The following is a 24906-nucleotide window of genomic DNA, read 5'->3' as shown; positions in this document are numbered from 1 at the left end:
TTTCTATCCAACCTATGCCAGTTTAAAATCGCCACCGTTTCTCCTGGCTTGAGAAAAAGCTTTTCTCTGTCACTTTTCCAAGCCCTTAGGCTGCCACAAGGAATTCTCCAGGCTGGACAGCCCCAGCTCTTGTAGCCTGGAGAAGGGAGAGGAGGAGGGAGCTGCAGAACCTCTCTCAGCTCCCCCAGGAAGAACAGTAAAGGTTCTTCCAGCCCCCAACCATGTCCAGGGTCCCCTCTGGATCTGCTCTGTTTCCACCCAGGCCTGCCCTGTCCCGGGATGCCAGGGCTGGGCGTTCGTGTGCTCCGGGGGGCTGAGGGGCAGAACCAGATCCCTGCCCTGCTGAACACCCCTCTGGTGGTGCAGTCCTGGGGGTGTTGGGTTTGTGGGTTGCTGTGGGAAACGGATTTGTAGCGAGTTTTTAGGGCTTGATAGAAGGTTTACACGGTATGTATTCGTATGTAAACTCTGAGATAAGAAATGCCTCTCAGTTGCCCCATCACTGGGTCAGAAAAGGGTATTGTCCGACAGGTTGCCAGCACCCATTGCCACCCCACGTCCCATTTGCCACCCCCTGGCACCTCCAGGCGCTTCCCTGCAGGGCTGGGAGGAGTTGGGATGGGGCAGGCGGGGAGGCGCTGGAGGATGGGGTGGGGCTGTGATCTCGGGCGGGAGGAAAGCTCTGCTCCCTCTGCCACGCTCCCAGCCCGTCCCTCCACCCGGGCACCCCGAGGACCGGGCTGCTCCCTCCATGTCCAGCTCTGGAGAGCTGACGCGGCACATGGAGAACACCACTCCCCTCCCCCTGCCCGCCCTGGCACTGCCCTCAGGATGGGTTAGGCAAGGTGGCTGCCTCCCTTCCCTCTGCTCACTGCCCCATTCTCACAGCCACTGCTCTCCTGCTGCTCCCTGCCTTGGTGCACCTCCAAATCCCCGCTCCCAGGGCCCCCTCTTTTCCCCACACCTCAGTGTTTGGGAATTTTCCCATCTTTGCCTCCAGCAATGGCCCTGGCCACCCTGAGTCATGTCTTGGGGAAGTCCTCACCTCTCCCAGTCCAACCAGTCTGGCCAGCCTGGTGCTGGTGACGTGGTGGCCACGTGGGCCACCAGGGCAGAATTGGCATCCCTGGAGCTGCCAGAACATGGGGCACCTTTCCCAACCTCCCACACGAGGCTCTGCAGCCGCAGCAGGGCAGCAGGTGGCACTTGGAGATGCCCATGGGGACAGCTGCCACCACTCCCCCGTCCCCATCTCCAGTAGCAGGGACCAGGATGACCAGAAACGTGGGTGAGCATCAGGCAAAGTGCTACTCCTGGGGCGGGGTCCCTGCTGGGGTCCCCAGGAGAGTGGCACAAGCCCTGTGGTGCTGGTGTCACCCCTCCCCTCTCTATGGGGCTCGTTTTTGGTCCTGAACGAGGAGCAGGAGCGCTGGTTACCCTGGCAACGCGAGATGCTCTCCTCCAGACAGGGACAATATTTGGCAAGATTTGCTAAAAATACTCCCTAACTCAGCTGTGCCAGTGCCACACGTGTCACCTCCCTGCTCCACAGGGCTTGCTGGGTGGGTGCTGTCCCTGCTGCTGTCCAGAGTGTCCCTGGTCACTCACCCTGCCTGGGGGGATGCACCAGGGACCTCCCGGGGTCCCACAGCAGATGTGGCCCAGCACTGTCCCCTCCCAGTTCAGCCAGCCCAGGGACAGAGCAGGGACAACGGGGACAGCTAGTGGCATGTCCCACCCAAAGGGACTGGGAAGCTCCCCGGGGAGGGAGCTGCAGGCACAGGAGCTGCTGGGGAAGGTAAATGATTCCTTAGAGTTTAAATAGGTTTAAAAAGTACTTTTTAATGATTTTGCTGCTTTTCCTAATACCATTACAGCCTTCTCCATGGTAACCAGGGGAGGGGCTCAGACTTTGGTCCGGGCTGGGAGTTTATCTGCTGGAGCTGAAGTGGTGGGGGGATCACACAGGGGGTCCACTCTGGCCAGGGACACGCTGGGAAGGGGACACACATGGTGGGGACCCAAAGCCAGGTCCCCACGGTGACTGTGGAGCTGTGGGCAGATGAGGAACCCGAGGTGCAGGGACCAACAGCTCCAGGGTGCCAGCATCTCCTGCCACAGGAGACAGCTGGAGATGAGGCTGCCAGGGAGGTTTAGGGGAGCAGACAGGCCTGAAGGAGATGCCTCAAGGATCTCTAAAGGTGGAGATGGGTCCAGCTCCTCCCTGCACTGCAACCACTCTGGGAAGGGATTTCCTTATTTACCCTCCTTATTTTCCCATTGCATCTCATTCGATATTTCCCTGGGGAGGGCTGCTGGAGGCAGGGATAAACCTGCTCCCAGCTGAAGGCAGGGCTTGTTTAAACTTCCCAACGAGGTTTTGTGGGTTTTGGCTGGCTGACCTGTGCTGGTTCAGCTCTTTTTAGCTTCCAGATTGATTACACCTTGTGTCAATATGTGCTCAGTGCCTATTAGTGGGTGCATGTATCCCTATCCCTCATTTCTCCCTCCTGATCTATAAATTCCCAGAAGAAAGGATTAAAATAGAGGGGGAGGAGAATTCCACTGGGGCCAAAAGGGAAGAGAGAAACAGAGCCTGTGGGAAAGTTGGGTGGCAAGGGTGGAGCATGGATGTCTCTCTCCAACTCCTCGTCCCGTGGGCATGGCCATGCCTGGTGAGGAGCCGAGGTGTGGCCTGTGAGCTGGGGAAGTGCCAGGCTCCCAGGGGAAGGGGCAAGGTGGGGTGCCCGTGCTGTGGGAATGGTGGGGGAGAGAATCCCTGCTCCTCCCAAAGCACCTTGGGGGAACCAGGGCTGGGAAGAGCAACTGCAGAGCAGGGATTGCTGCTCCTGGAGCTGTGGGTGGGAGTGGTGCCAGCCTGGTGCATCTCCAGGGAGGAGGGGACAGGGGAAGGTTTAGCCATGGCTTTTCTATCTGGCCACCCAGGGCTCTCTTGCTGGGGCTTTTTCTTTCTATTTCTTTCCTGGAAACTGGTAAAAGATTCCACAGAGCCTGTGTTGGAGCCTGGTGGGGAAATAACCTGGGACACTGGAGGAGGTCATTGGCCTCCCCGGGGTGGTTTTGATGAGCTGCCAGGGGCAGAGTGTGATCTGCCAGCCCTGGAGCATTACCTGCCCTCATCCCACTGGATGGGGGCTGGCAGAGGAGCAGGGGACTCCCAGAGCCACCACCTCACCAGGGGGACCCTGGCTTTGCTCTCAGTTTCCCCTTCAGCACAGAAGCACTGGGCAGAGCAGGGAGCTCCCAGCACCATCCCCACCCACAAGGCAAGACAGGAGGGAAAATGGGAAAATGCCTGGGAGGGGGTGAAGGTTCTGCCCCCGAGGTTTTTAGTGCCACACAGGGAAGAGTTTTTTCCCTTTTCCCAACTCATTTCCCACTTGTATCACCATAAACCCTCAGGTGTTTCAGCCCATCCCGCACTAAGGCTGATCCCCAAACCTTTAACCCCTGTGTCCTACGGATGCTCCAAGCTCCAGCGTGTGGTTTTTGTGTCCCGATGGAAAATGAGGACCCACTGCCAGGGCTTATCCCAGGGCATCCCCGGCAGAGCAGGGCAGGGAAGGGCTAGTGCTGCTGCTCAGGACCCTCCAGGAGCTCAGGGCACGGTGGTGGGACACCCTCTGAGGTTGCCCCATTCCTCCCTCCACGCTCAAAGCCCACACAAACAACATCTCTGGCAGGCCCACCCTCTGCAAGACCCCCATCAGGTTCCTGGAGATCTCGTTCCGTGCCCTGGTCCCGAGCTGCCCTAAGGGCAGTCCCGAGGAGCCCGTCCCGGTGCCACTGCCCCGGCCAGGCTGTCCCCGGGGCTCAGCCACGGCCGGGCCAGCAGCAGTGGGGTTAAGCCCGGCCGGGCGGGTGGCTGGACAGGCGTCAAGGTGGTTGCTCCATCCATCCCTGCGCAGTCGGAGGGGCCGGAGAGCGGAGCGGGAGCCCTGCCCTGCCCGCCGCCATGAGCGCAGGCAAAGGTGAGGCTGGAACTGCCCTCGGCCAGGCTGGGGGGACAGGCAGGGACCGGGGCGGGGGACACGCTCAGACTCTGCCCGGGCTCCAGCCACCCTTTACTCTGCTCCTCCTCCACTGCTAATAAGACATTTTGGGGGCCCCCGAGCTGCCTGGGGGGCTGCAGGCACTGCAGGGCAGAGCCCAAACATGGATGGGGAGCGCAGGGATGGGCAGGGACCGTGGTACTGGGACCCTTCAGTGCTGAGGGAGTCACAGGGGGCAGCCGGGGAGGAAGGGGGAGAGGGGTCTGGGGGTCTGGGGGCCTTTCCCCATGAAAGGAAGAAGCTGCCGCTGCAATATGGAGGTGAATTTCGGGGGGTCCCTGCACCCGAGGAGTCAGAGCTGTGGCAGCAGCGGGGGGAGATCTTGGACCGTTTCCCAAGGGATCCAGCCTCTGAAAACTCCCGCAGCTGCCCCGTGTGTGCAGCGGGCTGGGAGTGACCCCTGTACCCCGCCCCCCCCGAGTCCCGGCGGTGCGGGCACCCGGCCAAGGGGTCCCAAGGGTGTCCCAAGGGTGTCCCTAGAGCAGCCACAGCCCTGCACTGACGCTGTCCCCTTTCCTCCGCCCCCAGCAGGCATCCCGCTGCTGCTCCCCCTGGCCCTGCTGCTGGCTGCCGCCTCCCAGCCCCCCGGGGGGGACCCCCCGAAGGAGCCGGGGGACGGGGACGGCCCGCGCTGCCCCGGCCCCTGCGCCTGCAGCCTGGACGATTACAGCGAGGAGCTGAACGTCTTCTGCAGCGGCCGCAACCTGACCCGCCTGCCCGAGGACGTGCCCGCCAACGCCAAAGCCCTGTGGCTGGACGGCAACAACTTCACGCTGCTGCCGGCCGCCGCCTTCAGGAATCTGTCAGCCCTGGACTTCCTGGACCTGCAGAGCAGCCAGCTGGGCTCCGTGGAGCAGCACGCCTTCCACGGGCTGCGCAGCCTCTACCACCTGCACCTGGAGCGCAACCGCCTCAAGCACCTGGCCCCGCACACCTTCCTGCACACCCAGAACCTCGTGTCCCTCAGCCTCAACAACAACCACTTCAGCAAGGTGGAGGAAGGGCTGTTTGCCGGGCTCTCCAACCTCTGGTACCTGAACCTGGGCTGGAACTCGCTGGTGGTGCTGCCTGACAAGGTGTTCCATGACCTGCCCAACCTGAGGGAGCTGATCCTGGCTGGCAACAAGCTGCCCTACCTCCAGCACCAGCTCTTCTGCAGCCTCACCGAGCTGAAGGAGCTGGACCTGAGCGGGAACGCGCTCAAGGGCATCAAGATCAACATCTTCGTCAAGCTGCAGAAGCTGCAGAAGCTCTACCTGAACCACAACCAGATCAACGCCATCGCCCCCCGCGCCTTCATGGGCATGAAGTCCCTGCGGTGGCTGGACCTGTCCCACAACCGCCTGGTCTCGCTCTACGAGGACACCTTCCTGGGCCTCCTGAGCCTGCACGTCCTGCGCTTGTCCACCAACTCCATCACCAGCCTGAGGCCCAGGACCTTCAAGGACCTCCAGTTCCTGGAGGAGCTGCAGCTGGGGCACAACCGGATCCGGGGCCTGGCGGAAAGGACCTTCGAGGGGCTGGGCCAGCTGGAGGTGCTCAGCCTCAACAACAACCAGCTGCAGGACATCAGGGCCGGGGCCTTCCTGGGACTGCACAACGTGGCCGTGATGCACTTGTCTGCCAACTGCATCAAGGTCCTGCCCGACTTTGTCTTCAAGGGGGTCACCAAGCTGCACAGCCTCCACCTGGAGCACAGCTGCGTGGGCAGGATCCGGGCCAACACCTTCTCCGGGCTCTCCAGCCTGCGGCGGCTCTTCCTGCAGCACAACAGCATCTCTCTCATTGAGGACCAGAGCTTCAGCGAACTCCATGAGCTCCTGGAGCTCGACCTGAAGCACAACAGGCTGAGCCACCTCTCGCCCCGGCTCTTCACGGGGCTGAGCAACCTGGAGTACCTCTTCCTCTCCTCCAACCAGCTCCTGGAGATCTCCCAGGACACCTTCAGCCCGCTCCAGAGACTCTTCTGGCTCGACCTCTCCCACAACCAGCTGGAGACACTGGACAACAGCGTCATCTCCCCCCTGGCCAACCTGCGGTACCTCAGCCTGAGGAATAACTCCCTGGAGACCTTCTCGGTGGCGTTCCTGTGCCCGCCCTTCGCCCTGGAGCAGCTGTGGCTGGGGGGCAACAACTGGCACTGCAACTGCTCGCTGAAGGGCCTGCGGGACTTCTCGCGGCAGCACCCGGCCGTGGTGCCGCGCTTCGTGCAGTCGGTGGCCGAGGGGGACGACACCCACGTCCCCATCTACACCTACAACAACCTCACCTGCCTGCACCCCCCGGGCCTGGCGGGGCTGGACCTGCGTGACACTGCCGAGGAGAGCTTTGCTCACTGCTGAGCTGGGCTGGCCCTCCCAGGGACCCTCATCCCGGCCCTGGCTCTGTGGCCACCCCAGCCAGAGCACAGATTTGCCACCACCTCCAGCAGCCGCCCTGCTCAGAAGATGCTGGATGGGTACCAGCCCCCTGGGCTTCAAACTGAGTATTTCAGTGCTGTAATATTTAAATAGCAGCCCCCAGGGCAGAGCGTGGCTCCTCCCAGCAGGAGAACCCTGGATGGGGGAATGCTGCACCCCCAGCCCTGCAGCCACTGCAAGGGGCACCCCTGCCCAGGCCAGGACTTTTATGAGACAAAACAAAGCGTTTTCCTGCCATGGAGCAGTGGAGAAATCCTAAAAGCACCCCCGAGCTTAGGGAAGGGGGCAGAGGACTTGCTGTAATGGTTTCTTGCAGCAGCAGGTGTAGGCAGGGCACAGAAAGCCACTCGTTGCTCACCTGATAAATGGCAGCAGACAAATAAACCTTTGGAGCTATTGCAACCCACCTCGTAAGTTACGTTTTTTCCAAAGCCCGTGCTGCCCACGGCCAGGATTTCTCCCCAGAGCCCCTCAGAGTGAGGGATTCAGGCTCCCAGGGGGCTCCCAGCATGTCCTGCAAGCCCTGGGTGGGTGGCACATTCCCAGGGAGGGAGCAAGAAATGCCCAACTATCCCACAGAAGCCATCCCACAGCCCTGACAGATTCCAGCGCTACTGCCCAGCTCTCCAAATCCCAGATAAGTGTCCAAAGGTCAGACAAAATTTTCCTGGAAAATTGCATGAAGGGAAACCTGCTCGGGTGTGGGTCCCTGTGCAGCGGGAGCAGGGCTGGATGCTACTCCTGCTCCTGCCTGCTGCAATCCAGTCTCCTTAGTGGAAATCCAGGATCTCCCTCCCTTCCCGAAACCTCACTGCGAGGGTGAGTCCCAAAGGCAGAGAGGGAGGCAGGCAGGAGGGGCTCAGAGTCCAGGAGGGAGGGAGATGAGATGCAAGGCCACCACCTTCATTGCTTCCCCAGCGTAACTCAAGCCTGCAAGAGGAGGGCAGGTCTCATGGGAGCAGCAGCCCACGGGAAGAGGTGCAGGGAACAGGACATGGGGAAGTGAAAGAAGCAGGAACCACCAGGGGACACAGAGGAGCCCCAGGCTGGGGCTGGAGAACAGCTCCATGAAGGGCTGCCAGGGCTGGCTCACAGCAAGACAAGGGACAAGCTGGATCCTGATGCTGTTACAGGAAAGATTTAGCTGAATTCCAGCAAGGAAACCAAGGAAAAGCAGGAAGCACCTTGATGTACGTGAAGGGCCAAGACTCACAGATACAGCGAGGCCTGAAGCCATGGAAAAACAGAAGTTTTGCAGACTTGCATTTTAAGAAAAGGGTTTACTGCCTGGAACCTTGAAAAATATTCCTGAGTCACAGAAGCCCAGCAGGCCCGAGGGCTCCTTCCCAGCATGATGGGATACAGCTCCCAAGCAGCTCCTGAAGGTGTTTCCTCAGCCCAGCCCACGCTGTGCTGTGCCCTCACGGCCCATCAGGAACCGGTGAGCTGAGAATTCCAAGCTCAGAACCTGGCCTGGCTCCACATGGGAGCACCCAGCACAGCCCAGCCACTGAAGCAAGCCCGGTGTGATCCATCAGGCAGGGGCAGCAGGAGAAGGCAGCAGCACATGGAGCCATGATCCAGGTGATCAGAGCCATGTGGGAATGCTCAGGGAAGAACAGCACTGGACACTGCAGCTCCAGAGTCTCCTTGAGTCTGAGGGGATGTGGATTCTTCCCTCTGGGACTGCCAGCAGCAGCAGGAATCTGTGCTCCCCCCCTCACACCCCAGTTTGAGTTGAACAGTTCCTGCATCCCTTTCCCCTCCTCAGGAGCTCCTCTGCGATGTATCCAGGATCTGCTGGGCAATGTGAGTCAAGGCAGGGAAGGCAGAGCTCTTGGGAAACTCTTGGATGAAGTCTCTGCCTTCTTCCAAGCTCTGGCTGAGCTGGGGGTCCAGGGGGACGCAGCCTGTGGGACAGGGGAGGGAGAGTGAGAGCTCGCTCCCTGCAAGGCCCAGGTCTGCAGCCAGGGATAGAAAACACACTGCTAACAGTCAGCTCCAGGGAAAGTGGTAGGGAAGAGCCACCACTGCCCTCTCTGGGCTCTCCAGGAGACAATTCTCACCTGCAACCACTTCCTCTGGCTCCAAGACCCCACCCCACCCTGGTGCTTCATGAGAGGGGCTCTCCCACCTAATCCCAGCCCTGTCAGGGACAGGGTTCAGCCCTCAGCCCCCATTCCTCAGGAAGGCTCCAAACATTCCAACATGGTTCTCATGGAGCTCCAGGCCTGTTTACACTGTCACCATGACGTCAGCAGTCAGAGCAGGCTGCTGGCATCACCATCTCTGCCCCAGCAGGGCCAGGGGCCCACTGTGAAGAGTTTGGATGGCAGAGAAGCAAAGCAGAAGCCTCAGCTCTGCCCAGGTGCCTGGGGCTCACAGCCCAGCCCACCTGCTCTTGTGATGCTCCTTCCCCGTGCTCAGCCCTCTCAGAGCACCACGAGACCAGCCCTGAGCAGAGTCCTGCTCCAGAGGCCACTCACCCAGGAAGGGCACCCCGGCGTGCTTGGCCAGCTCCTCGCCTCCCCCTTTGGAGAAGATGTTTGTGCATTCCTGAAGGAGGAAGAGCAGTGAGTCAGGAAGGCCAGAGCCCTGTGTGACAGGGCAGGAGCTGCCAGGCCCTGAGCAGGGCCAGCTCCCCTCCACCCTGCAGCCCCAGGCATTCCCTGTGCCCCCGCCCTCTCCCAGTGCTCCTCAGACAGCAGGGCCCAAAGCTGGCAGCGTCTCCTCTCCCTGGCTCACAGCACCACCCTCGTGGCATTTCCCAATTCTCCACCCCAGCACCACAAGGAAGGGCCCACAGCAGCCCCAAGGCTGCACAATAAGGTCAGGAGAGCTCACAGAGCAGTGGGGGCACACGAAGCCGCTCATGTTCTCCACGATGCCGAGGATCTGCAGTCCCGCCTTCCTGCAGAACGTCAGCTCCCGCCTCACATCCCCCACGGACACAGCCTGAGGGGAACAGCAGCAATTGGGGATCCCTCTGGCCACGCTGGCTGTGGCTCCAGAGAACATGTGTAGAACACAGACAGCCCTGTGCAAACCTGGGATGCATTTTCCCCCCCCTCCCAACCTGCTGCCTGCCAGGAATTCCAGCCGCGTGTCCCACCTGAGGAGTTGTGACCAGGACTGCCCCGAGCAGCTGGTAGGGCCTCAAGGCCTCCACGGTGGAGATGTGCTCGTCGGACGTGCCCGGCGGCGTGTCCACGATGAGGAAGTCCAGCTCCCCCCAGGCCACGTCGGTGACAAACTGTTTGATCAAAGCTACGGAAATAAAAGGGGCAGATAAAAAAAACCCCAAACCACAACAGGCTTCGGCAGGTGGCTTGGGAGCTGCGGGACAGGGAGAGGGGACAAGGCTGTCAGCACAACACGTGCTGCACCCTCCCCACGTGAGTGATTTCAACCCATTCCTTGTGGAACAGGAGCTTCGTTCCCCCAAGGAATAACCTCGCCAGGAGGGCTCACGGGAGGTTCCTCCAGCAGCAAACCCCGGTGTTACCATTTTTCTTGGGGCCCCTCCACACCACGGCGTCGTCCGGCCGCTCCAGCAGGAAGCCGATGGACATGAGGGCGATGGCCTTGTCCTGGCCCACGAAGACGGGGACCCAGCCGCTGTCACACTGGTGCACGGCGCTGTCCTGCACCCTCAGCATGCGCGGGATGCTGGGGCCACACAGGTCCACGTCCAGGATGCCCACCTGGCACAGGCACAACCCTTCAGACACGCCCGGCAGGGTGGGCTCAGGAGCCCCCGACCACCCAAATTTGGGCTGCCCACAGCACTCCCACAACAGCCACATTTGGAACACAAATGCTTTGAATTTCATGTCCCTCCTGACCTCCTGCTCCCCAGGGAGCATCCCCTGGGTGTTTCCAAGTGCTTTATGCCAGAACCCAAGTGGCACAGGCTGCACAGAGCCTTTAAAAAGATCCTCAGGGAATTTGGTCTGTCTCCTGTCCACACATCTCCTTTTTATCCCCATTTTAAGAGTCCTTTAGCTCACCTACTTCACCCCACAGAGGGAGTGAGGGTGACACCACAAAGCAGCAAAGTCATGTCCCAGTGCCAATTTCAACAATAAATATTGGGTGATTTAATAAAATAGATAAAATAGAAATGAACTGCAGTACCTGAACTGGATCACACTATCACAAATTGCATTTTCACAGAGAATCCACATGCTGCCCACCAAGGACACCCACACAGAAAGGGTGGGCAAAATCCAGCCCAGCTTTAGGCAGGAAGGGAAAAGGCAGAGCTCAGCACCCCAAACCCTGTCTCACCCTCTTCCCGGCGTGCCGCAGCGCCAGGGCCAGCTCGGTGGAGAGGGTGCTCTTCCCAACGCCGCCCTTCCCGGACAGCACCAGCAGGATGTGCCGCACCCCGGCCAGGTTGGTTCTCTCTGCAAGTGTACCACAGAATCATGGAATATCCTGAGTGGGAAGGGAGCCATAGGGATCACCCAGCCCAGCTCCTGGCCCTGCACAGACCCCCAATAATCCCACCCTGGGCATCCCTGAGATCATTGTCCAAGCACTCCTGGAGCTCTGGCAGCCTCGGGGCTGTGCCCATTCCTGGGGAGCCTGGGCAGTGCCAGCACCCTCTGGGGGAAGAACCTTTCCTGATATCCAGCCTAAACCTGCCCTGGCCCAGCTCCAGCCGTTTCCTGCAGAGATTGGAGCTGCAGCCCTGGTGAGCTCTGCCCTCAGTGCAAGGCAGCGGCAAAGAAGAGGTGGACGTGCCACAGGCTTTTTGTCATCAGAACAGGGACAATGAGAACAATGGCAATAAACACGGTGTGTGGGGAGCAAAGGCTGCTCCCGATGACCTAAGTGGAAATTGGGCAGCAGAGCAATAAACACGCACGGGGCTCGTGAGGCTCAGCCCGGCCATGGCCCGAGGCTGATGGTGAGCTCAGGCCCTTGGCGTTTCCTTCCTCCGTGCCACACCAGTCGCTTCCTGCCAGTCCCACGCTCCTCTCCAGCCCTCCCTGCACTCCCTGCCGTGCTGTCAGCGCTCCCGGCTCTGCTTTGGGCTCAGCTCCCCGGAGCAGGGAGCGCTCGGGACTGGACTATCCGGCCCGGGGCGGCACAGGGGGCAGCCGGGCCGCTCCAGCCACAGCCGCCCGCCCGGGGCCGCGTTCCGGGCGCCCCGACACGACCGGGCACGGACTCAACGCGCCGGGGCTGGCCCGGCAGCGCAGCGGCAGCGGCAGCATGGAGCCCGCACGCACCATGGCAGAGCTCATCCGCACCTCCGCCGACGGTAAAGGCCGCGGGCCCCACAACGGGGAGGGGGGAGAAGGGGCCCGGGGAGGGGCAGACGGGGCCCCGCAGCGAGCTGCTCCCGGGATACCGCCCGCTGCCAGCGGCAGCCCCGCGCCGGGCCCGGTTACTCGGCGTTGTCTGCCGCGGGAGCGGGGCCCGGGCCTCTGGTAAGGCTCAGCGTCACCTCCCGATAAGCGGTGCCCGCCGCCTGTGGGAGCCCGGCCCGGCCCGGAGCGCCCCTCACCAGGAGTCGGGCCGAGCACCTCGGAACTCCACGGAACCGGGTCCTGACCCCCCGCTAGGCCCAGTCATTCCGGTTCGGACGTTCCCCGCGAGGCGGGTGGGACCCTCCCCCAGGCCGAGACCCGGATCCCGGTTCCCCCAGGCGCGGCCTCTCCGCCGCTCACCCCCGGCCGTCTCCTCCATGTTGCCTCCCCGCATCACCCGCTTCCGTCTTCCGCCGGCCCACGGTCCGCCCCCTAAGATGCTGTGTCCAATCGCAAGCCGCACTTTCACCGGAGAACCCGCCCTTCAGTCTGCACGACCAATCCACTTCTCGCGCTCCCTTCGCATCAGCCAATGGGATTATTGCTTTCCCTTCGGGAGCGGCCGCCCAATGGCGCCGCTCTCTGGCGATTGGCACACGGAGCAGCCAATAGTGCCGGGCTCTCTCAGACCCCGCCCCCTTTGTTCCCTTCCGCCTGTGAGTGACACGGCGCTCAGCCAACGGCGAAGGGGCGCGGCGCGGCCGCAGCCAATGGGCGCCTGGGGGCGGTGCCGGGAGCGGATTGTTTATGTCCCGGGAGAGGAAAGTAGGTCAGAGCGGCGCGGGCCGGGCCGGGCAGCGCTGGGCCGGAGCGGGCCGGGCCGGGCAGGTGGGCCGGGGACCCTGGGGACGGGCCCGAGGCGGGAGCTGGGGTTGGAGTTTGGCTGAGGGCGGGCCGGGGTTGTGCGACCCAAGCGCCGCGGCCAGGCCTGGCCTGGCCTGCTCCTGTCCGGCAGGCCTCAGCTGCCGGGGCTCCGGTGCCCGCCCTCGGTGGAGCCGCTGCCTCCGCGGCCAGGGAGCCGAGCCGAGCCCGGCCGGACCTCCCGCCGTGGTCACCCCGCGCCGCTCGGTGCCTGGGGCTCTGCGGGTCACCCCGCAGCATCGCCTCGGGCCCTCGAAAGGCCTCAGCGGGCCCAGGGCCGCTCAGGGGGAAGCGGCTTTTTGTGGCAGCGCTGCTGTGACAGCAGGAGCGGGACAGGGGCCGTCCCCTCTGCTGGCACTGCTGGGGCAGCTCCAGTCCTGGGGTAGTTCTGGTCAAGAAGGATATTGAGGGGCTGGAGCCGCAGGAGCAGCTGAGGGAGCTGGGAAAGGGGCTCAGCCTGGAGAAAAGGAGGCTCAGGGGGGACCTTGTGGCTCTGCACAACTCCTGACAGGAGGGGACAGACAGGGGGATCGGGCTGTGCTCCCAGGGAATGGGGACAGGAGGAGAGGGAACGCTGTGCTAGGGGAGGTTTAGATTGGATACTGGGAATATTCCTTCATGGAAAGGGTGCTCAGGCGCTGGCACAGCTGCCCAGGGCAGTGGTGGGGTCACCATCCTTGGAGGGATTTAAAAGTTGTGTGGATGTGGCACTTGGGGACACTGCTTAGTGGTGGCCTTGGCAGTGCTGGGGGAATGGACTCGTTGATCCAAGAGATCTTTTCCAGCCGTAATGATTCCGTGACTGACTCTGCCATTGGTGCTGGGATCTGTGTGCTGGCTCTAAACCCCAGCCTTAGCGAGGGCCTGGGGGAGCAGGGCAGCTCTGTTGGGCTGCCCTGGGTGCTCAGCAAAGCTGGAGAAGGGGTTTCTGCTGTGGTTTTAGGTGCTTTTCCAGCACGGCTGTGCGAGCCCTGTGGTTTCAGCAGGTGGGATTTCCAGAGCCCTTCAAAGCATCCATGGGCAGCTGCACAGCTGGCTGTGGCTTGGCCTCTCCTGCTTTTCCAGGTGCTGCTCTGCCACTGGGGACTGAGGCACAGGCAGAACAGGACCAGGTGCTTTATGGCAGGCTCTGCCTCGGGGCTGAGCTGAGGGAGAGGGTTCAGGGTTACAGCCCTGATGGTGCCTCTTGGTGGGGAGTTGAATCCTGCAAGGTAAACCTCAGGTAGATGAGATTGGAAGCTGAGGTTTCCCTGTCCCATCCAGTGCAGTGGTCCTGTGTGGGAGCTGGTGTGGCCTGTCAGGCTGTGCCCAGGGCAGGAGCCTCGGGACATCTGTCTCTGAACCACATCCCTGGTGGGCTGGGGGACAGGTGGCTGCTTGTGATGCCTTGGGAAGGCTGACCTAGAACAGAGACTAGACAGAGCTAAAGAATAAAGCAGGGATTTATTAGGAGGCCTCAGTGGATCCACCTTGGGCAGCACAGGAGCCCAGCCAGGGCTACACCCCAGGTGAACTCAAAATGGTCACAAAATGCACAACCTGTTACAGGGTGTCTCAGTTTTATAAGTTCTGGTCCATTTGCTTATTGGAGTTAATTGTCCAGTTGCAGCTTTAGCTTATGAAATCCCATCCTCCTTGTTTTTCTCTCTTCAGTCCACGTTGTTTATGCTCTTGGGCCTGAGATTTGGATCATTTGTCCTTGGTCCCCAGCTAGAGCAGGAATTGTTTTGTCTCTCTGCTCTGTGAAGAGAACTCGCTATCTTCTAATATGAAGTTCAGAAGTGCACACTAAAGCAGCACAGAATCTGAAACATAGAAAAGCTAAAACCTGAAGCATCACTTCCCTTCTGCCTGTTGTCCTTGAGGCGAGCTGGGACAAGTTTCCTTCCAGTGAGCAGGAAAGTGGTTTCTCTTCCTGTCCAAGCACTGAGAGCAAAGCCTTCCATCAGAGGGCAGCTGCAGGTGGACAGCCTTCCCTGGAGACAGCCGGGCTGCAGCAGGGCCAGGGCAGTGCAGGTGGCCAGAGCCAGGACAGCTGCTGGAGGGTCACTGGGCACCAGGGAGGCTGTGTCTTGGAGCATCCTGGTCTAGTGGAAGGAGTCCCTGCCCATGGCAGGGGGTGGAATGAGATGAGCTGGAAGGTCCTTCCAACCCGAAGGACTCTGAGATTCTGACAGCCCTGAAGCTCCCCAGGCCACGTGAGAGGTGGCTGCTGGACCCAGTTCCTGCAGAGAGGCAGCTGCTGCCACCACAGCTGGATATTGGGAGCGTTCCTCATGCCAGCTGAACACCTGGCTCAGGGAGAAGTCGACCCTGGGTGGAGAAAGAGGTCGAAGTTTGCAGAGGCTCTTCATGCGCCTGGAACTTCCTTTGGTCGGCTGATCTTGTGCTGGCCCCCCTGGGGCGTTTGGTGACCCGGGGAGTGGCCCGGGCACGTGGCAGAAGTGTAACAGCAGTGTAACCTCGTGTTCCTTCCCCAGCCTACCTGTGTGGGGGCAGCATGGCGCGGCGCCCGCGGAGCAGCCGGGCCTGGCACTTCGTCCTGAGCGGGGTCCAGCGCGAGGCCGAGGGCTGGGCCGGCGCCTGGGGCTGGGGCTACGACTACGACGGGCAGGTAGGCTGGGCTCGGGGGCTCTGGGTGGCACAGGGGATGTTTTCCTGTCCCTGATACCAGGTCTGAGCTGGCCAAAAGCAGAAAGGATTTAGTAATGGTCAATATTGATACTAAACAAAAGCTTTTTCAAGCATAGAATGGGTATGTCATACGTAAAGTACATACAAAATTTTTATTTTTTTTATTTTTTTAAAGTAGAGCTCTAGATAAGTGTTTGAAGTGGATCAGTTCCCTAATCTGCCTGGCTGTGCTCCCTCCTGGGCTGTGAGGGGCTTGGAGATGGTGGTGGAGATTGCAGGGCAGTGTCTTCAGACTGAAATTTCCTCACATTTCCTGCTCTGCAATGTGAACCTGGTCCAGGTGTGCTGGAGATTGGAACACAGCAGGGAGAGCAAGAGTAAAACAGTGCAAGGAGTGACTGATTCACCTCTGCCATCCTTCCCCATTTCCCCAATTCCTGAGTGTGTGAGTTGAGTTCCCTGTGCAGTGGTGGGGACACAAGGAGCTGCTCCAGGAGCTTCAGAGCCACACTGAAGCCAGGAGGCTTTGCCGGAGCACAGTGTCCAAACCCAGGCACTGTGCTCCCAGAAAGTGAGTGGTTTTCTGTCCCTGCAGTCAGGGGAATGACAGGATTTCTAGCTAGCAGTACTTGGGAAAGTTAGAAGTTAGGAAAGACAGAACCCGAGCTCTGGGTTCTGCAGGCCAGAGAAGGAGGCCTGGGCAGTATGTATGCAAGCCCAAGTAGTTTCAATTCCCCGTCTTACACAGCTGCAAGGACATGAGTTTAAAGGATTTTTGTCATTAAATACCCCTGACCGCGGTGGTGAATAACAAGCAGGTACACCTGACAGCATGTAAACCCAGAGTAACTCTGTAACCAGTGATAAGAGAATCCCTTAGGCAACACCATAACACAGGAGTGAAACTGGGCTGTGACTCTCACCATGTCCAGTCCAGGATCACTTTGGTCTCTTGGCGCTGGGGAACAGTAAATCAGGTTTTTGTGTTCATAAAAGTAAACAAAAGCCCTTTAATCCTGCTCTGGGTTCCCTGTGGGCCTGTCTGCAGTGCTGGCCTGAGGAGCTGCAGCCGTGTTGCTCAGCTGGCTCCCTTTGTTCTGCCCCCTCTCCCTTCTCCTCCTGTGCCTCTCAGCCTCTTCACAGGCTCTCCAGAGCAGTGCTTGTCTCTGCTGATGGCTGGAACCTGCCTGGTGAAAGCCAAAGCTTTAGCACAGAATTTCCTTCAGAATGTGTGTGTTCCAGACTTGGGTTGTCACCCTGCTGGGACAGCTTCATGTCCCTGGCAGGCACACAGAACATACCTGCACCGCAGAGTGCTGAGGGGTCTCTGCAGCTCAGCAGGCACTGTCCATGTCCCAGAGCAGGGCAGTTCCATGGGCACAACCCCCCTGTGTGAGCCTGCGGATGTCCCAGCAGAGCCCTCCCGGAGCTCTGCCAGCCCAGCTCCCACGGCCAGGGCTGCCCAGCAGCGAGCATTCCTGTTCTCCCCAGCAGCACAGCGACTCGGATTCGGAGCCAGAGTTCTCCTCCCTGTCTCCCTCCATCCCAAGTGCCATCCCTGTGACTGGAGAGTCCTACTGCAACTGCGAGAACCAGAGTGAAGCTCCCTACTGCTCCAGCCTGCACGCCCTGCATCGTGTCCGCGACTGCCGCTGCGGCGAGGAGGACGAGTGTAAGGGGCTCTTGGGATGGGGGACCCCTGCAGTGTCCTGTTCCTATCCCAGCATTCCTTTGTTTACATCCCGAGGCTGTAGGAGGATTACCAGCCCATGCTGCTGTCGTCTTTCCAGGCTCAGGGCTGATGCTAACAGCGTCAGTGCTCACCCCTGGGACCTGCTTTCCGATCCAGCTTAGGCCCCAGTGAAACAGAGCCGGTGCTTAGGGCCCTCCTGATCCCTGCAGGGGCTGGCACGGTGCCTGGCTCAGAGCACAGGGTGGGCTTGGGCTGGGGGGAGAGCCTGTGGCATGGCAGAGCCACCCCTTGATCCCATGAGGAGTGTGGGGAGAAGGGATGCTCTGCCAAAATTTGGCCTGGTGAATGCTGACAGCTTTGGAGCACTGATCCATCCCTGGTGGGACACTGCTGAGTAGTTCAGGCCTCAAGCGGTTCTCTGATGTGCACAGCTTAAGATTTATCCTCTTAAACAATAAGAGAAAGAGAAACAAACCTACTTCCGTGGTGGGGGGGAAGACACGGGGGACACATGAGGATACATGGAACCGGTAAGCTAACAAAGACCAGAACCCCAAATCTGAACCCAAAACCCAGGATGCAACACAAACCCACTGACAGGCCTTCAAAACAAACATCTGCCGGTGCTTTGGCTTGGGGCTTATTCCTTGAGGGTCTTTGCCCATCCTTGTCCCCTCTGTGCTTCCTCAACAGATTTTGACTGGGTGTGGGATGACCTGAACAAGTCAACGGCCACGCTGCTGACGTGTGACAACCGCAAGGTGAACTTCCACATGGAGTACAGCTGTGGCACGGCTGCCATCCGCGGCAACAAGGAGCTGGCAGAGGGCCAGCACTTCTGGGAGATCAAGATGACCTCCCCGGTGTATGGCACTGACATGGTACGTGTGGGGCACGCAGAAATGCCCAGGATTTTGGACAGGGGCTGGCAGGATGATGTTCCACCATGGCAGATGAGGCTTGAGGCTGTCTGGAAGTGCACAAGTTCATGGGGACCTGATGAGATGCATCCCTGGGATCTGAGGGAACTGGTGGATGAAGTGGCTTAGCCACTGTCCATCATATTGGACAAGCTGTGCAGTCTGGTGAAGTTCCCAGTGACTGGAAAAGAGGAAACATAACCCCATTTTTAGAAAGGGAAATAAGGAACATCTGGGGAAGTACAGGCTGACCAGTCTCACCTCTGGGCGTGGAACAGATCCTTTTGGAAACTATGCAAAAGCACGTGGAAAAAGTGGATGTGATTGATGACATCCATCATGGCTTCACTAAGGGATTCAGTGGCCTTCTGTGATGGGGTTGCAGTGTTGGTGGAGGAGGGAAGAGGAACTGATCTCATCTACCTGAACTTGTGCAAAGCATTTGTTGCTGCCTTGCATGGCATCCTTGTCTCTAACCTGGAGAGACATGGATTTGACAGAGGGACCTCTTGGTGAATATGGAATTGTCTGGATGATCACATGCAAAGAGTTGGGAGTCAACAGAGACCAGTGACAAGTGACACTGCTCAGGGGTTGGCACTGGGACCGGTATTGTTCCACATCTCTGCTGGGGACATGGACAGTGGGATCAGGGCACCCTCGGCCAGACTGGAGCTGACACCCAGCTGTGTGGGGAGGTGACACCATGGAGGGGAGGGATGGGGCATCCAGAGAGACCTGGACAGGCTGGAGAGGTGGGGCCATGGGAAAAAAATTGAACAAGGCCCAAATGCTGGTGCTGCACCTGGGTCAGGGCAATCCCAAGCCCCAGTCCAGGCTGGGCAGAGATTGGAGCGAGAGCAGCCCTGGGAGAAGGATGTGGAGTGCTGGAGGATAAGAACTGGACATGCCCTGGCTGTGAGCACCCAGAAACCCCCTGGGCTGGGCTGAGCCCTGGTATGGGCAGCAGGAGGGGGGATTCTGCCCCTCTGCCCCCTCAGGTGAGACCCCACCTGCAGAGCTGCCCCAGCCCTGGTGCCCAGCATCAGAAGGACGTGGAGCTGCTGGACAGAGTCCACGGGAGCCCATGGAGATGCCCCAAGGGCTGGAGCCCCTCTGCTCTGGAGCCAGGCTGGGAGAGCTGGGGGTGCTCACCTGGAGAGGAGAAGGCTCCAGGGAGAGCTCAGAGCCCCTTGCAGGGCCTAAAGGGGCTCCAGGAGAGCTGGAGAGGGACTGGGGACAAGGGTCTGGAGAAGGGGGAATGGCTTCCCACTGCCAGAGGGCAGAAATAGACAGGATATTGAGAAGGAATTGTTCCCTGGGAGGGTGGGCAGGTCCTGGCACAGGGTGCCAGAGCAGCTGTGGCTGCCCCTGGATCCCTGGAAGTGTTCAAGGCCAGGTTGGACGGGGCTTGAAGCAACCTGGTATGGTGGAAGGTGTCCCTGGACATGGCAGGGGGTAGGATGAGATGAGCTTTACAGTCCCTTCCAACTCAAACCCTTCTGTGACTGTGAACAGGACTGTGACCTTCTCTAGCATTTTAGCTGGGCCTCCTCACTTAGGAAAGGAAATCAGAGCTGGGAGCCTTCAGCTCCACCCTGAAAGCTCCGACTTGGCTTCACCAACCCTTCTGGGTGTTTTGGGCTGAGCCAAGAGGAGGAGGGAAGAACTGGAGGTGGAATCTTGGTTGAGTATTGTTGCTTGAAAAGGCACTGAGCTTGTGTTCTTCGTCCCTGCTTTGCCTCCCAGATGGTGGGGATTGGGACATCGGATGTGAACCTGGACAAGTACCGCCACACCTTCTGCAGCCTGCTGGGCAAGGACGAGGACAGCTGGGGACTCTCTTACACAGGTAACACGCCCAGGGTGGCTGGGTGGGCAGCAGTGGCATAAGAGGTGCTACCAGGCCTGTGAATCCCTTTGTTAAGACACCAGAGCAGCTGCTGGCAGCTCGCAGTCCTTGGAGCATCTCTCCTGGCCCACGTTTTGCAGAGCCCTTAGACCTGGTGTGGGACCCTGCCAGGGTACCAGGGTACTACTGTCACATCAGCACTTCAGGGTTTCAGTGCTGCTCCCCGTGCTCTGGAGTTGTAAAACCTCACTTTTGCCTTTCCACCAGCCACTCTGGGATGGGAGGGCAGGGGTCAGAAACACAGGGATGTTTTTGGCACTGAGTGAGGCTGAACCAGCAGCATGGGTGTCGCCCTGATTTTCAAGAGTTTTCTAAAGCCTTCTGAGTTTACATTCTTGTAGAGAACTTTCCCACACAACTCTCTGTAAACAACCTATTGTTTTGCATTCTTTCATAGAGGCAGAGAAATTTGATGTATAGTTAGTTTGTCCAGTGTCGTTGGAGAGGTGGCACGTTCACCCTCCAATCCACTGGCACCTTTTGAGAACTATAAAAGATTGGAGTCAGAGAAAATAAATTAGTCTCTTCATCGTGACCAAGGCTGTGGTGTGTCGTTTTTCCTTGTGTCATCTGGTGACAGCATGGGACTTGGGATGAATTTCTGGAGTGCAAGTTTTCCACAGAATGCCATTTTTTTGGGTGCATTTTCAGGACTGCTGCATCATAAGGGGGACAAAACAAATTTCTCCTCGAGGTTTGGCCAAGGCTCCATTATTGGGGTGCATTTGGATACGTGGCACGGGACACTCACGTTCTTCAAGAACCGCAAGTGCATAGGTGAGAGCCAGGGATGGGGTGGGAGGAACTCGAGTCTGGCTGCAGCAGAAAACACTGGGAAAGCAGAAGACCAAGGTGGAAGTGAGTGGGAGGAAGGTCATGTTTGTTGTTTAATAGATTGGGATTTTGGAAAGCTTTTCCCAACAGCTTTGCAGTTAATGGGTTTGGGGTAGGTGGGAGGGGAGAGATCCCTGTGTCTAAACTAATGTGCCCTCCCTGGTGTTGTGTCCTGGCAGGGGTGGCAGCCACAAAGCTGCAGAACAAGAGGTTTTACCCCATGGTGTGCTCAACGGCGGCCAAGAGCAGCATGAAGGTGATCCGGTCCTGTGCCAGCCGCACGTCCCTGCAGTACCTGTGCTGCTTCCGCCTGCGCCAGCTCCTGCCTGACTACGTGGACACGCTGGAGGTGCTGCCCCTGCCCCCAGGACTCAAGCAGGTGCTGCACAACAAACTGGGCTGGGTCTTGAGCATGAACTATAGCACCTCGAAGCCTTCCTCCTCCTCGTCCTCGGGGAGCGACTCGGACAGCTTGTGCGGCTCGGATGCAGAGGCCTGCCAAAGGAAGAGGTGCAGGAGGACATAATGGCTCTGCACACCACGTGGGTGGGGGTTTGTTGCGTTGTCTGCAAGGGCCAGTCAAGCGTGATGCACCTCTTCCTTCTGGGGGCATCCATTTCTACGTGTTGGCAAAGATTTCTCCCATGCTGTGGAAATCTTTGGCCTTGACATCCATCACAGGCATTTAGAAGAGCTGCTGGCTCCAAGAGGTGCTAGTTCTGACAAAAGAAATTTGTGGTGAAATATCTGAGCTTCATCTCCTGACTTGCTATGGATGCCAGCACCTCTTCCCAAAGGATCTCTCTTCTCCCTGTTGGCACAGACAACGTTTAAGAAATTGGACTTGATGACAGGAGTTGGACTTCATAATCTTCATGGCTCCCTTCCAACTTGAGATGTTCAGGCAGTCTCCTGGTTGGAGTACACTGGATTCCAGTCAGATAACAGACCTGACTCATCAAGCCACAGTCCCAGGCCAGTCCTCTCCTCTCTGTGTGTGTAGGTTTGGTGTCTGCCATGACCTCGTCCCACTCTGGGGCAAGACGGAGCAGCAGCTGCAGGGAAAGGGCCCCCAGAGACACTGCTGGGAGCAGGTACAGGAGCTGAGCTCTGGGGGTCTTCCTCGAGCCCCTGGGCACTTTTAATTGCTTTGCATGTTGTTTTCTGCTGCTTTTCCTCTGTCCAAGACTGTGCTAAACTGTAATAATAAATGTAGAAGCTGTCTGTTGTTCCTCTTGGGGCCCTTGAAGGCAGGAGGCTGCAGGTGCTTGTCAAAAATAGCCTGGGCAGCAGCATGGAGGGGAGGTTTTGGGTGCAGCAGTTGTGTGTCAGAGCTGGAGGAGATGAAGGCAGCAGAGATGCCCTTGTCTCTGCCCTGTGCAGGGCTCTTGTGCTTCTCACTGAAGCAGAAGTCTGGCTGGGGTGATGTTCAGTGGAGCCAGGCTGATGCCTGTGGCTGGCATGGAGGCTGTAGGGTTTATAGTGCCTGTCCTCTGGCAGGTCACACTGGGAAAAACACCCCAAAGCCCCACCCCAGAGCCTGGCAATCAGGGCAGCCCCTCCAGGACTTTGTGGTCCTGCTGAGGGGAAATGCTGGATTAGGATCTGGACAAGTGACTTATTGTGCCATGGCCACATGCCACTGCCAGGGAATGGGCTCTGTGCTCCCACAGGGCTGGTGCCAGCCCAGGCCAGTCCCTGCAGGGCCTGTGGTCAGCCCATGGGGCTTTTCCCCAGTCTTTAAGCTCTCCTCTGGTGGATTGAGGAGTCAGGGCTGAGCTGGTGCTGTCAGGCTTGCAAAGGGCATTGGAAAGTGGAACAGGGCTGAGGTGTGGGTGGGAAATGGCTTTTAACCAGCTCTCTCTGTGGGTTTCCTTCCAACATGTTGCAGCTACTGCCTTCTCCTCTGCTCCCATGACAGACCCCCACAGGTTCAGGTAAAACTTCCTGCACCATGTGCACTTCTTCCCTGCTGAGCTCATTCCCAAATCCTGAAGCAAAGATGGCTCTTGCTGCTCTGGGGCCAGGCTTTGAATGAGAACTTTACTGCAGCAGGTCAGGCTCTGTCCATGCCCCTGGACTGGTGCTGCAGGCAGAACAAGCTGCCTTGCTGGTTTGCTCTTCCCCAGGAACTGATTCAAGCAGCAGCTGCAGGCAGAGCAGGGAGGGATGTGGTTTGGAGGGGCTCTCCTGCTCCTGCAGCACTGGTTGCTCCAGGGCTGTGGGAAGAAGTTCAGGGGTTCTGTGTCACTGTGGAAAGCCCCAGTGAACAATCCTAAACCTCAGCAGGCACTGGGGGAGCCCTGATCCACCCCCATCCTGGCTGTGGCTCTTTCTGAGTAATAGTGGAGCACTTGCTTTGGGAAAAGAGAATTTCATCCTAACCAACCATTTCTTGTGGGTTTTCAGGAGCTTATTCAGCATTTTCTCGTGTTGGGAGTTCAGTGAACAAACTGCCCTGCCCTGAGCTGTGTTACCCCAAGGAAGTGGTTCCTCTCCTCTCAGCTGGTTTTGACAGTTGGCAGGTGTTTTCCAAAGTGACTCAAACATGTCCCTGGAAGCCACAGCAGGATCCAAAGAAATAGAGCCAGAGCAGGACATGGGATGTCAGGACACACTGAAGAAAATACATGGCTTGTCCAGCACCTCACCTGCAAGGACAGAGCTACACCAGGCCCTGTTCCAACATTCCTTAGCTCTCACAGGAGACAGGCAGCTTTCCAGCCAGCAGGAGAGAAAGCTGGGGAAGCTGAAAGAGGAAATGAGAGCCAAGAGGCTGAAGAAAGCATCTGTAACGAGACATTTATTAATGTGCAAGTCTCTGTTCTGAAGGAGAATCAGCTGCTTCCCCTGGCTGGGCTCCCAGCTGCAGCTCAGCCACAGCCACGCACTGGCAGACAAAAGGAGTGACCAACACCAGCCACAGTCCCTCTGTGGGGACCAGGACAGAACCAGAACAGGGCTGGGCTTAGAGATGTGCCCCAACACGGTCTTTGCTGCTGATGGCCCATTGTCACTGGGATGCTCAGAGGGTGTCACTTGTCACCTTCTGTGCTGCATTCTCCATAGGCCTTCGAGCACAGAGGAGGAGGGAATAGTTAGCACAGATTCTCTAGAAGACCTCAATCTTCCCTGCAGGACTCAATCCCATTGTAACAGAGAGGATCCATGGCTGAGCCTTCATCCAAACATATCAGCATGGGGAAGACGAAGCTCAGAACAAACAAATATCTCACTTGGAAACAGACCTTGCACAAACAGTTGTGTGCTATCTGTCCCGAGAGAGCTGTAAGGCCACTTCATAAAATCCTAGAATGGTTTGGGTTGGAAAGGACCATGGGCAGGGACAGCTCCCACCAGCCCAGGTCACTCCAAACCCCATCCAACCTGGCCTTGGACACTTCCAGGGATCCAGGGGCAGCCACAGCTGCTCTGGGCACCCTGTGCCAGGGCCTCCCCATCCTCCCAGGGAACAATTCGTGCCCAATATCCCATCCAGTCCTGCCCTCTGGCACTGGGAAGAAATTCATCTTCCAGAGAGGCTGTGCTGAGGCCAGAGACCAAGGCTCCAGGGCAAGGAAAAGGACAGGAGAGTATTTGACTACATGAGATTATATAAAAAAAAGGTTCTGTCAGAGTTCCTCATCCAGTAGGAGTTTTACATGATTAATGGTCACAAAAACAAGCATGTGCTGATGAAAATGTGCCTTCATCCATTGGCTGAGCTGCTGTCAGAAGGGTCAGAGCATCTCAGTCTAATCCTGCTCCTGCCATTCTCAGTCAGGAACAGCAGAAAGCTCAGGGGTGTGGGGGGAGGGAGAACTTGGTGAGCTAAAACAGCTGCCAGAAGGATCAGAGAGCAGAAGAGCAAGGAAGGTGTGGGGTACATCATGAGGAGGGCCCCCACAGCTCTGGAGTGACACATTTTCTGCCTGAGGGGCTGTAGCTGTCAGACTGCAGCAGCAGCCACTGGGACATCAAACCCAGAGCTGAGGGACAGACCATGGGGGACAGTGGCTGCCCCAACAACCCTGAGCTGCCCTGGCTGGGTGGGCAGCCAAAGGTATCATCCAAGGTGATGTGAGCACGTCCTGGGAAGGGAGACCACAGCAGGGGGAGGCCTGGGAGGGCCAACAGGAGGGTGAGCAAATACTACTGGAACAAGGCTCTGGTTTAATCACACACCCAGAGACAAGGCTTGCTTCCCTGGGGAACTGGTGGCACATGCAGGGCTTGTT

General features: G+C 58.6%; 3 protein-coding genes across 9 annotated transcripts; 2 read left to right on the top strand and 1 right to left on the bottom strand.

Annotated features, from left to right (window-relative positions):
* Positions 1–3897: 3897 nt before the first annotated feature.
* IGFALS (insulin like growth factor binding protein acid labile subunit) lies at positions 3898–7750 on the top strand. 2 transcript variants are annotated; one of them, XM_053992131.1, is made up of 2 exons: positions 3898–3992; positions 4605–7750. In XM_053992131.1, the coding sequence occupies exons 1-2, from the start codon at positions 3977–3979 to the stop codon at positions 6413–6415; spliced, it is 1827 nt and encodes a 608-aa protein (XP_053848106.1). In that variant the 5' UTR covers positions 3898–3976; the 3' UTR covers positions 6416–7750. The 2 variants fall into 2 exon arrangements, with proteins under 2 accessions (XP_053848106.1, XP_053848105.1); XM_053992130.1 differs by having other exon boundaries at positions 4602–7750.
* Positions 7751–7753: 3 nt separating this feature from the next.
* On the bottom strand, positions 7754–12246 carry NUBP2 (NUBP iron-sulfur cluster assembly factor 2, cytosolic). The gene is made up of 7 exons (XM_053992152.1): positions 12175–12246; positions 10784–10902; positions 9999–10197; positions 9606–9760; positions 9338–9448; positions 8980–9049; positions 7754–8403 (listed from the first exon to the last, which is right to left on the bottom strand). The coding sequence occupies exons 1-7, from the start codon at positions 12206–12208 to the stop codon at positions 8261–8263; spliced, it is 831 nt and encodes a 276-aa protein (XP_053848127.1). The 5' UTR covers positions 12209–12246; the 3' UTR covers positions 7754–8260.
* A 281-nt stretch (positions 12247–12527) lies between these two features.
* SPSB3 (splA/ryanodine receptor domain and SOCS box containing 3) lies at positions 12528–21892 on the top strand. 6 transcript variants are annotated; one of them, XM_053992138.1, is made up of 7 exons: positions 12528–12579; positions 15156–15289; positions 16801–16981; positions 17696–17883; positions 19672–19774; positions 20486–20611; positions 20848–21892. In XM_053992138.1, the coding sequence occupies exons 2-7, from the start codon at positions 15176–15178 to the stop codon at positions 21192–21194; spliced, it is 1059 nt and encodes a 352-aa protein (XP_053848113.1). In that variant the 5' UTR covers positions 12528–12579; positions 15156–15175; the 3' UTR covers positions 21195–21892. The 6 variants fall into 6 exon arrangements, with proteins under 6 accessions (XP_053848113.1, XP_053848114.1, XP_053848115.1 ...); XM_053992139.1 differs by having other exon boundaries at positions 12531–12579; positions 16804–16981; XM_053992140.1 differs by having other exon boundaries at positions 12575–12583.
* Positions 21893–24906: the final 3014 nt, after the last annotated feature.

Source organism: Vidua macroura, chromosome 16 (assembly GCF_024509145.1).
Source record: "Vidua macroura isolate BioBank_ID:100142 chromosome 16, ASM2450914v1, whole genome shotgun sequence".
Lineage (NCBI taxonomy): Eukaryota > Metazoa > Chordata > Aves > Passeriformes > Viduidae > Vidua > Vidua macroura.
The sequence above is the reverse complement of the archived record's forward strand: the minus strand, read 5'-3'. Positions and strand labels throughout refer to the sequence as shown.

Bases quoted from the DNA above. Each gene is read 5' to 3' on its own strand.
- NUBP2 (XM_053992152.1), bottom strand. From the start codon at position 12,208: ATGCGGGGAGGCAACATGGAGGAGACGGCCGGGG. The intron at 10,198-10,783 runs GTGAGACAGGGT...TGCCTGTGCCAG, and splicing joins TGCGGCACGCCGGGAAGAGG to GTGGGCATCCTGGACGTGGA. The intron at 8,404-8,979 runs GTGAGTGGCCTC...CCTGTCCCACAG, and splicing joins CGCCGGGGTGCCCTTCCTGG to GCTGCGTCCCCCTGGACCCC.
- SPSB3 (XM_053992138.1), top strand. From the start codon at position 15,176: ATGGCGCGGCGCCCGCGGAGCAGCCGGGCCTGGCACTTCGTCCTGAGC. The intron at 17,884-19,671 runs GTACGTGTGGGG...TTTGCCTCCCAG, and splicing joins CGGTGTATGGCACTGACATG to ATGGTGGGGATTGGGACATC. The intron at 20,612-20,847 runs GTGAGAGCCAGG...GTGTCCTGGCAG, and splicing joins CAAGAACCGCAAGTGCATAG to GGGTGGCAGCCACAAAGCTG.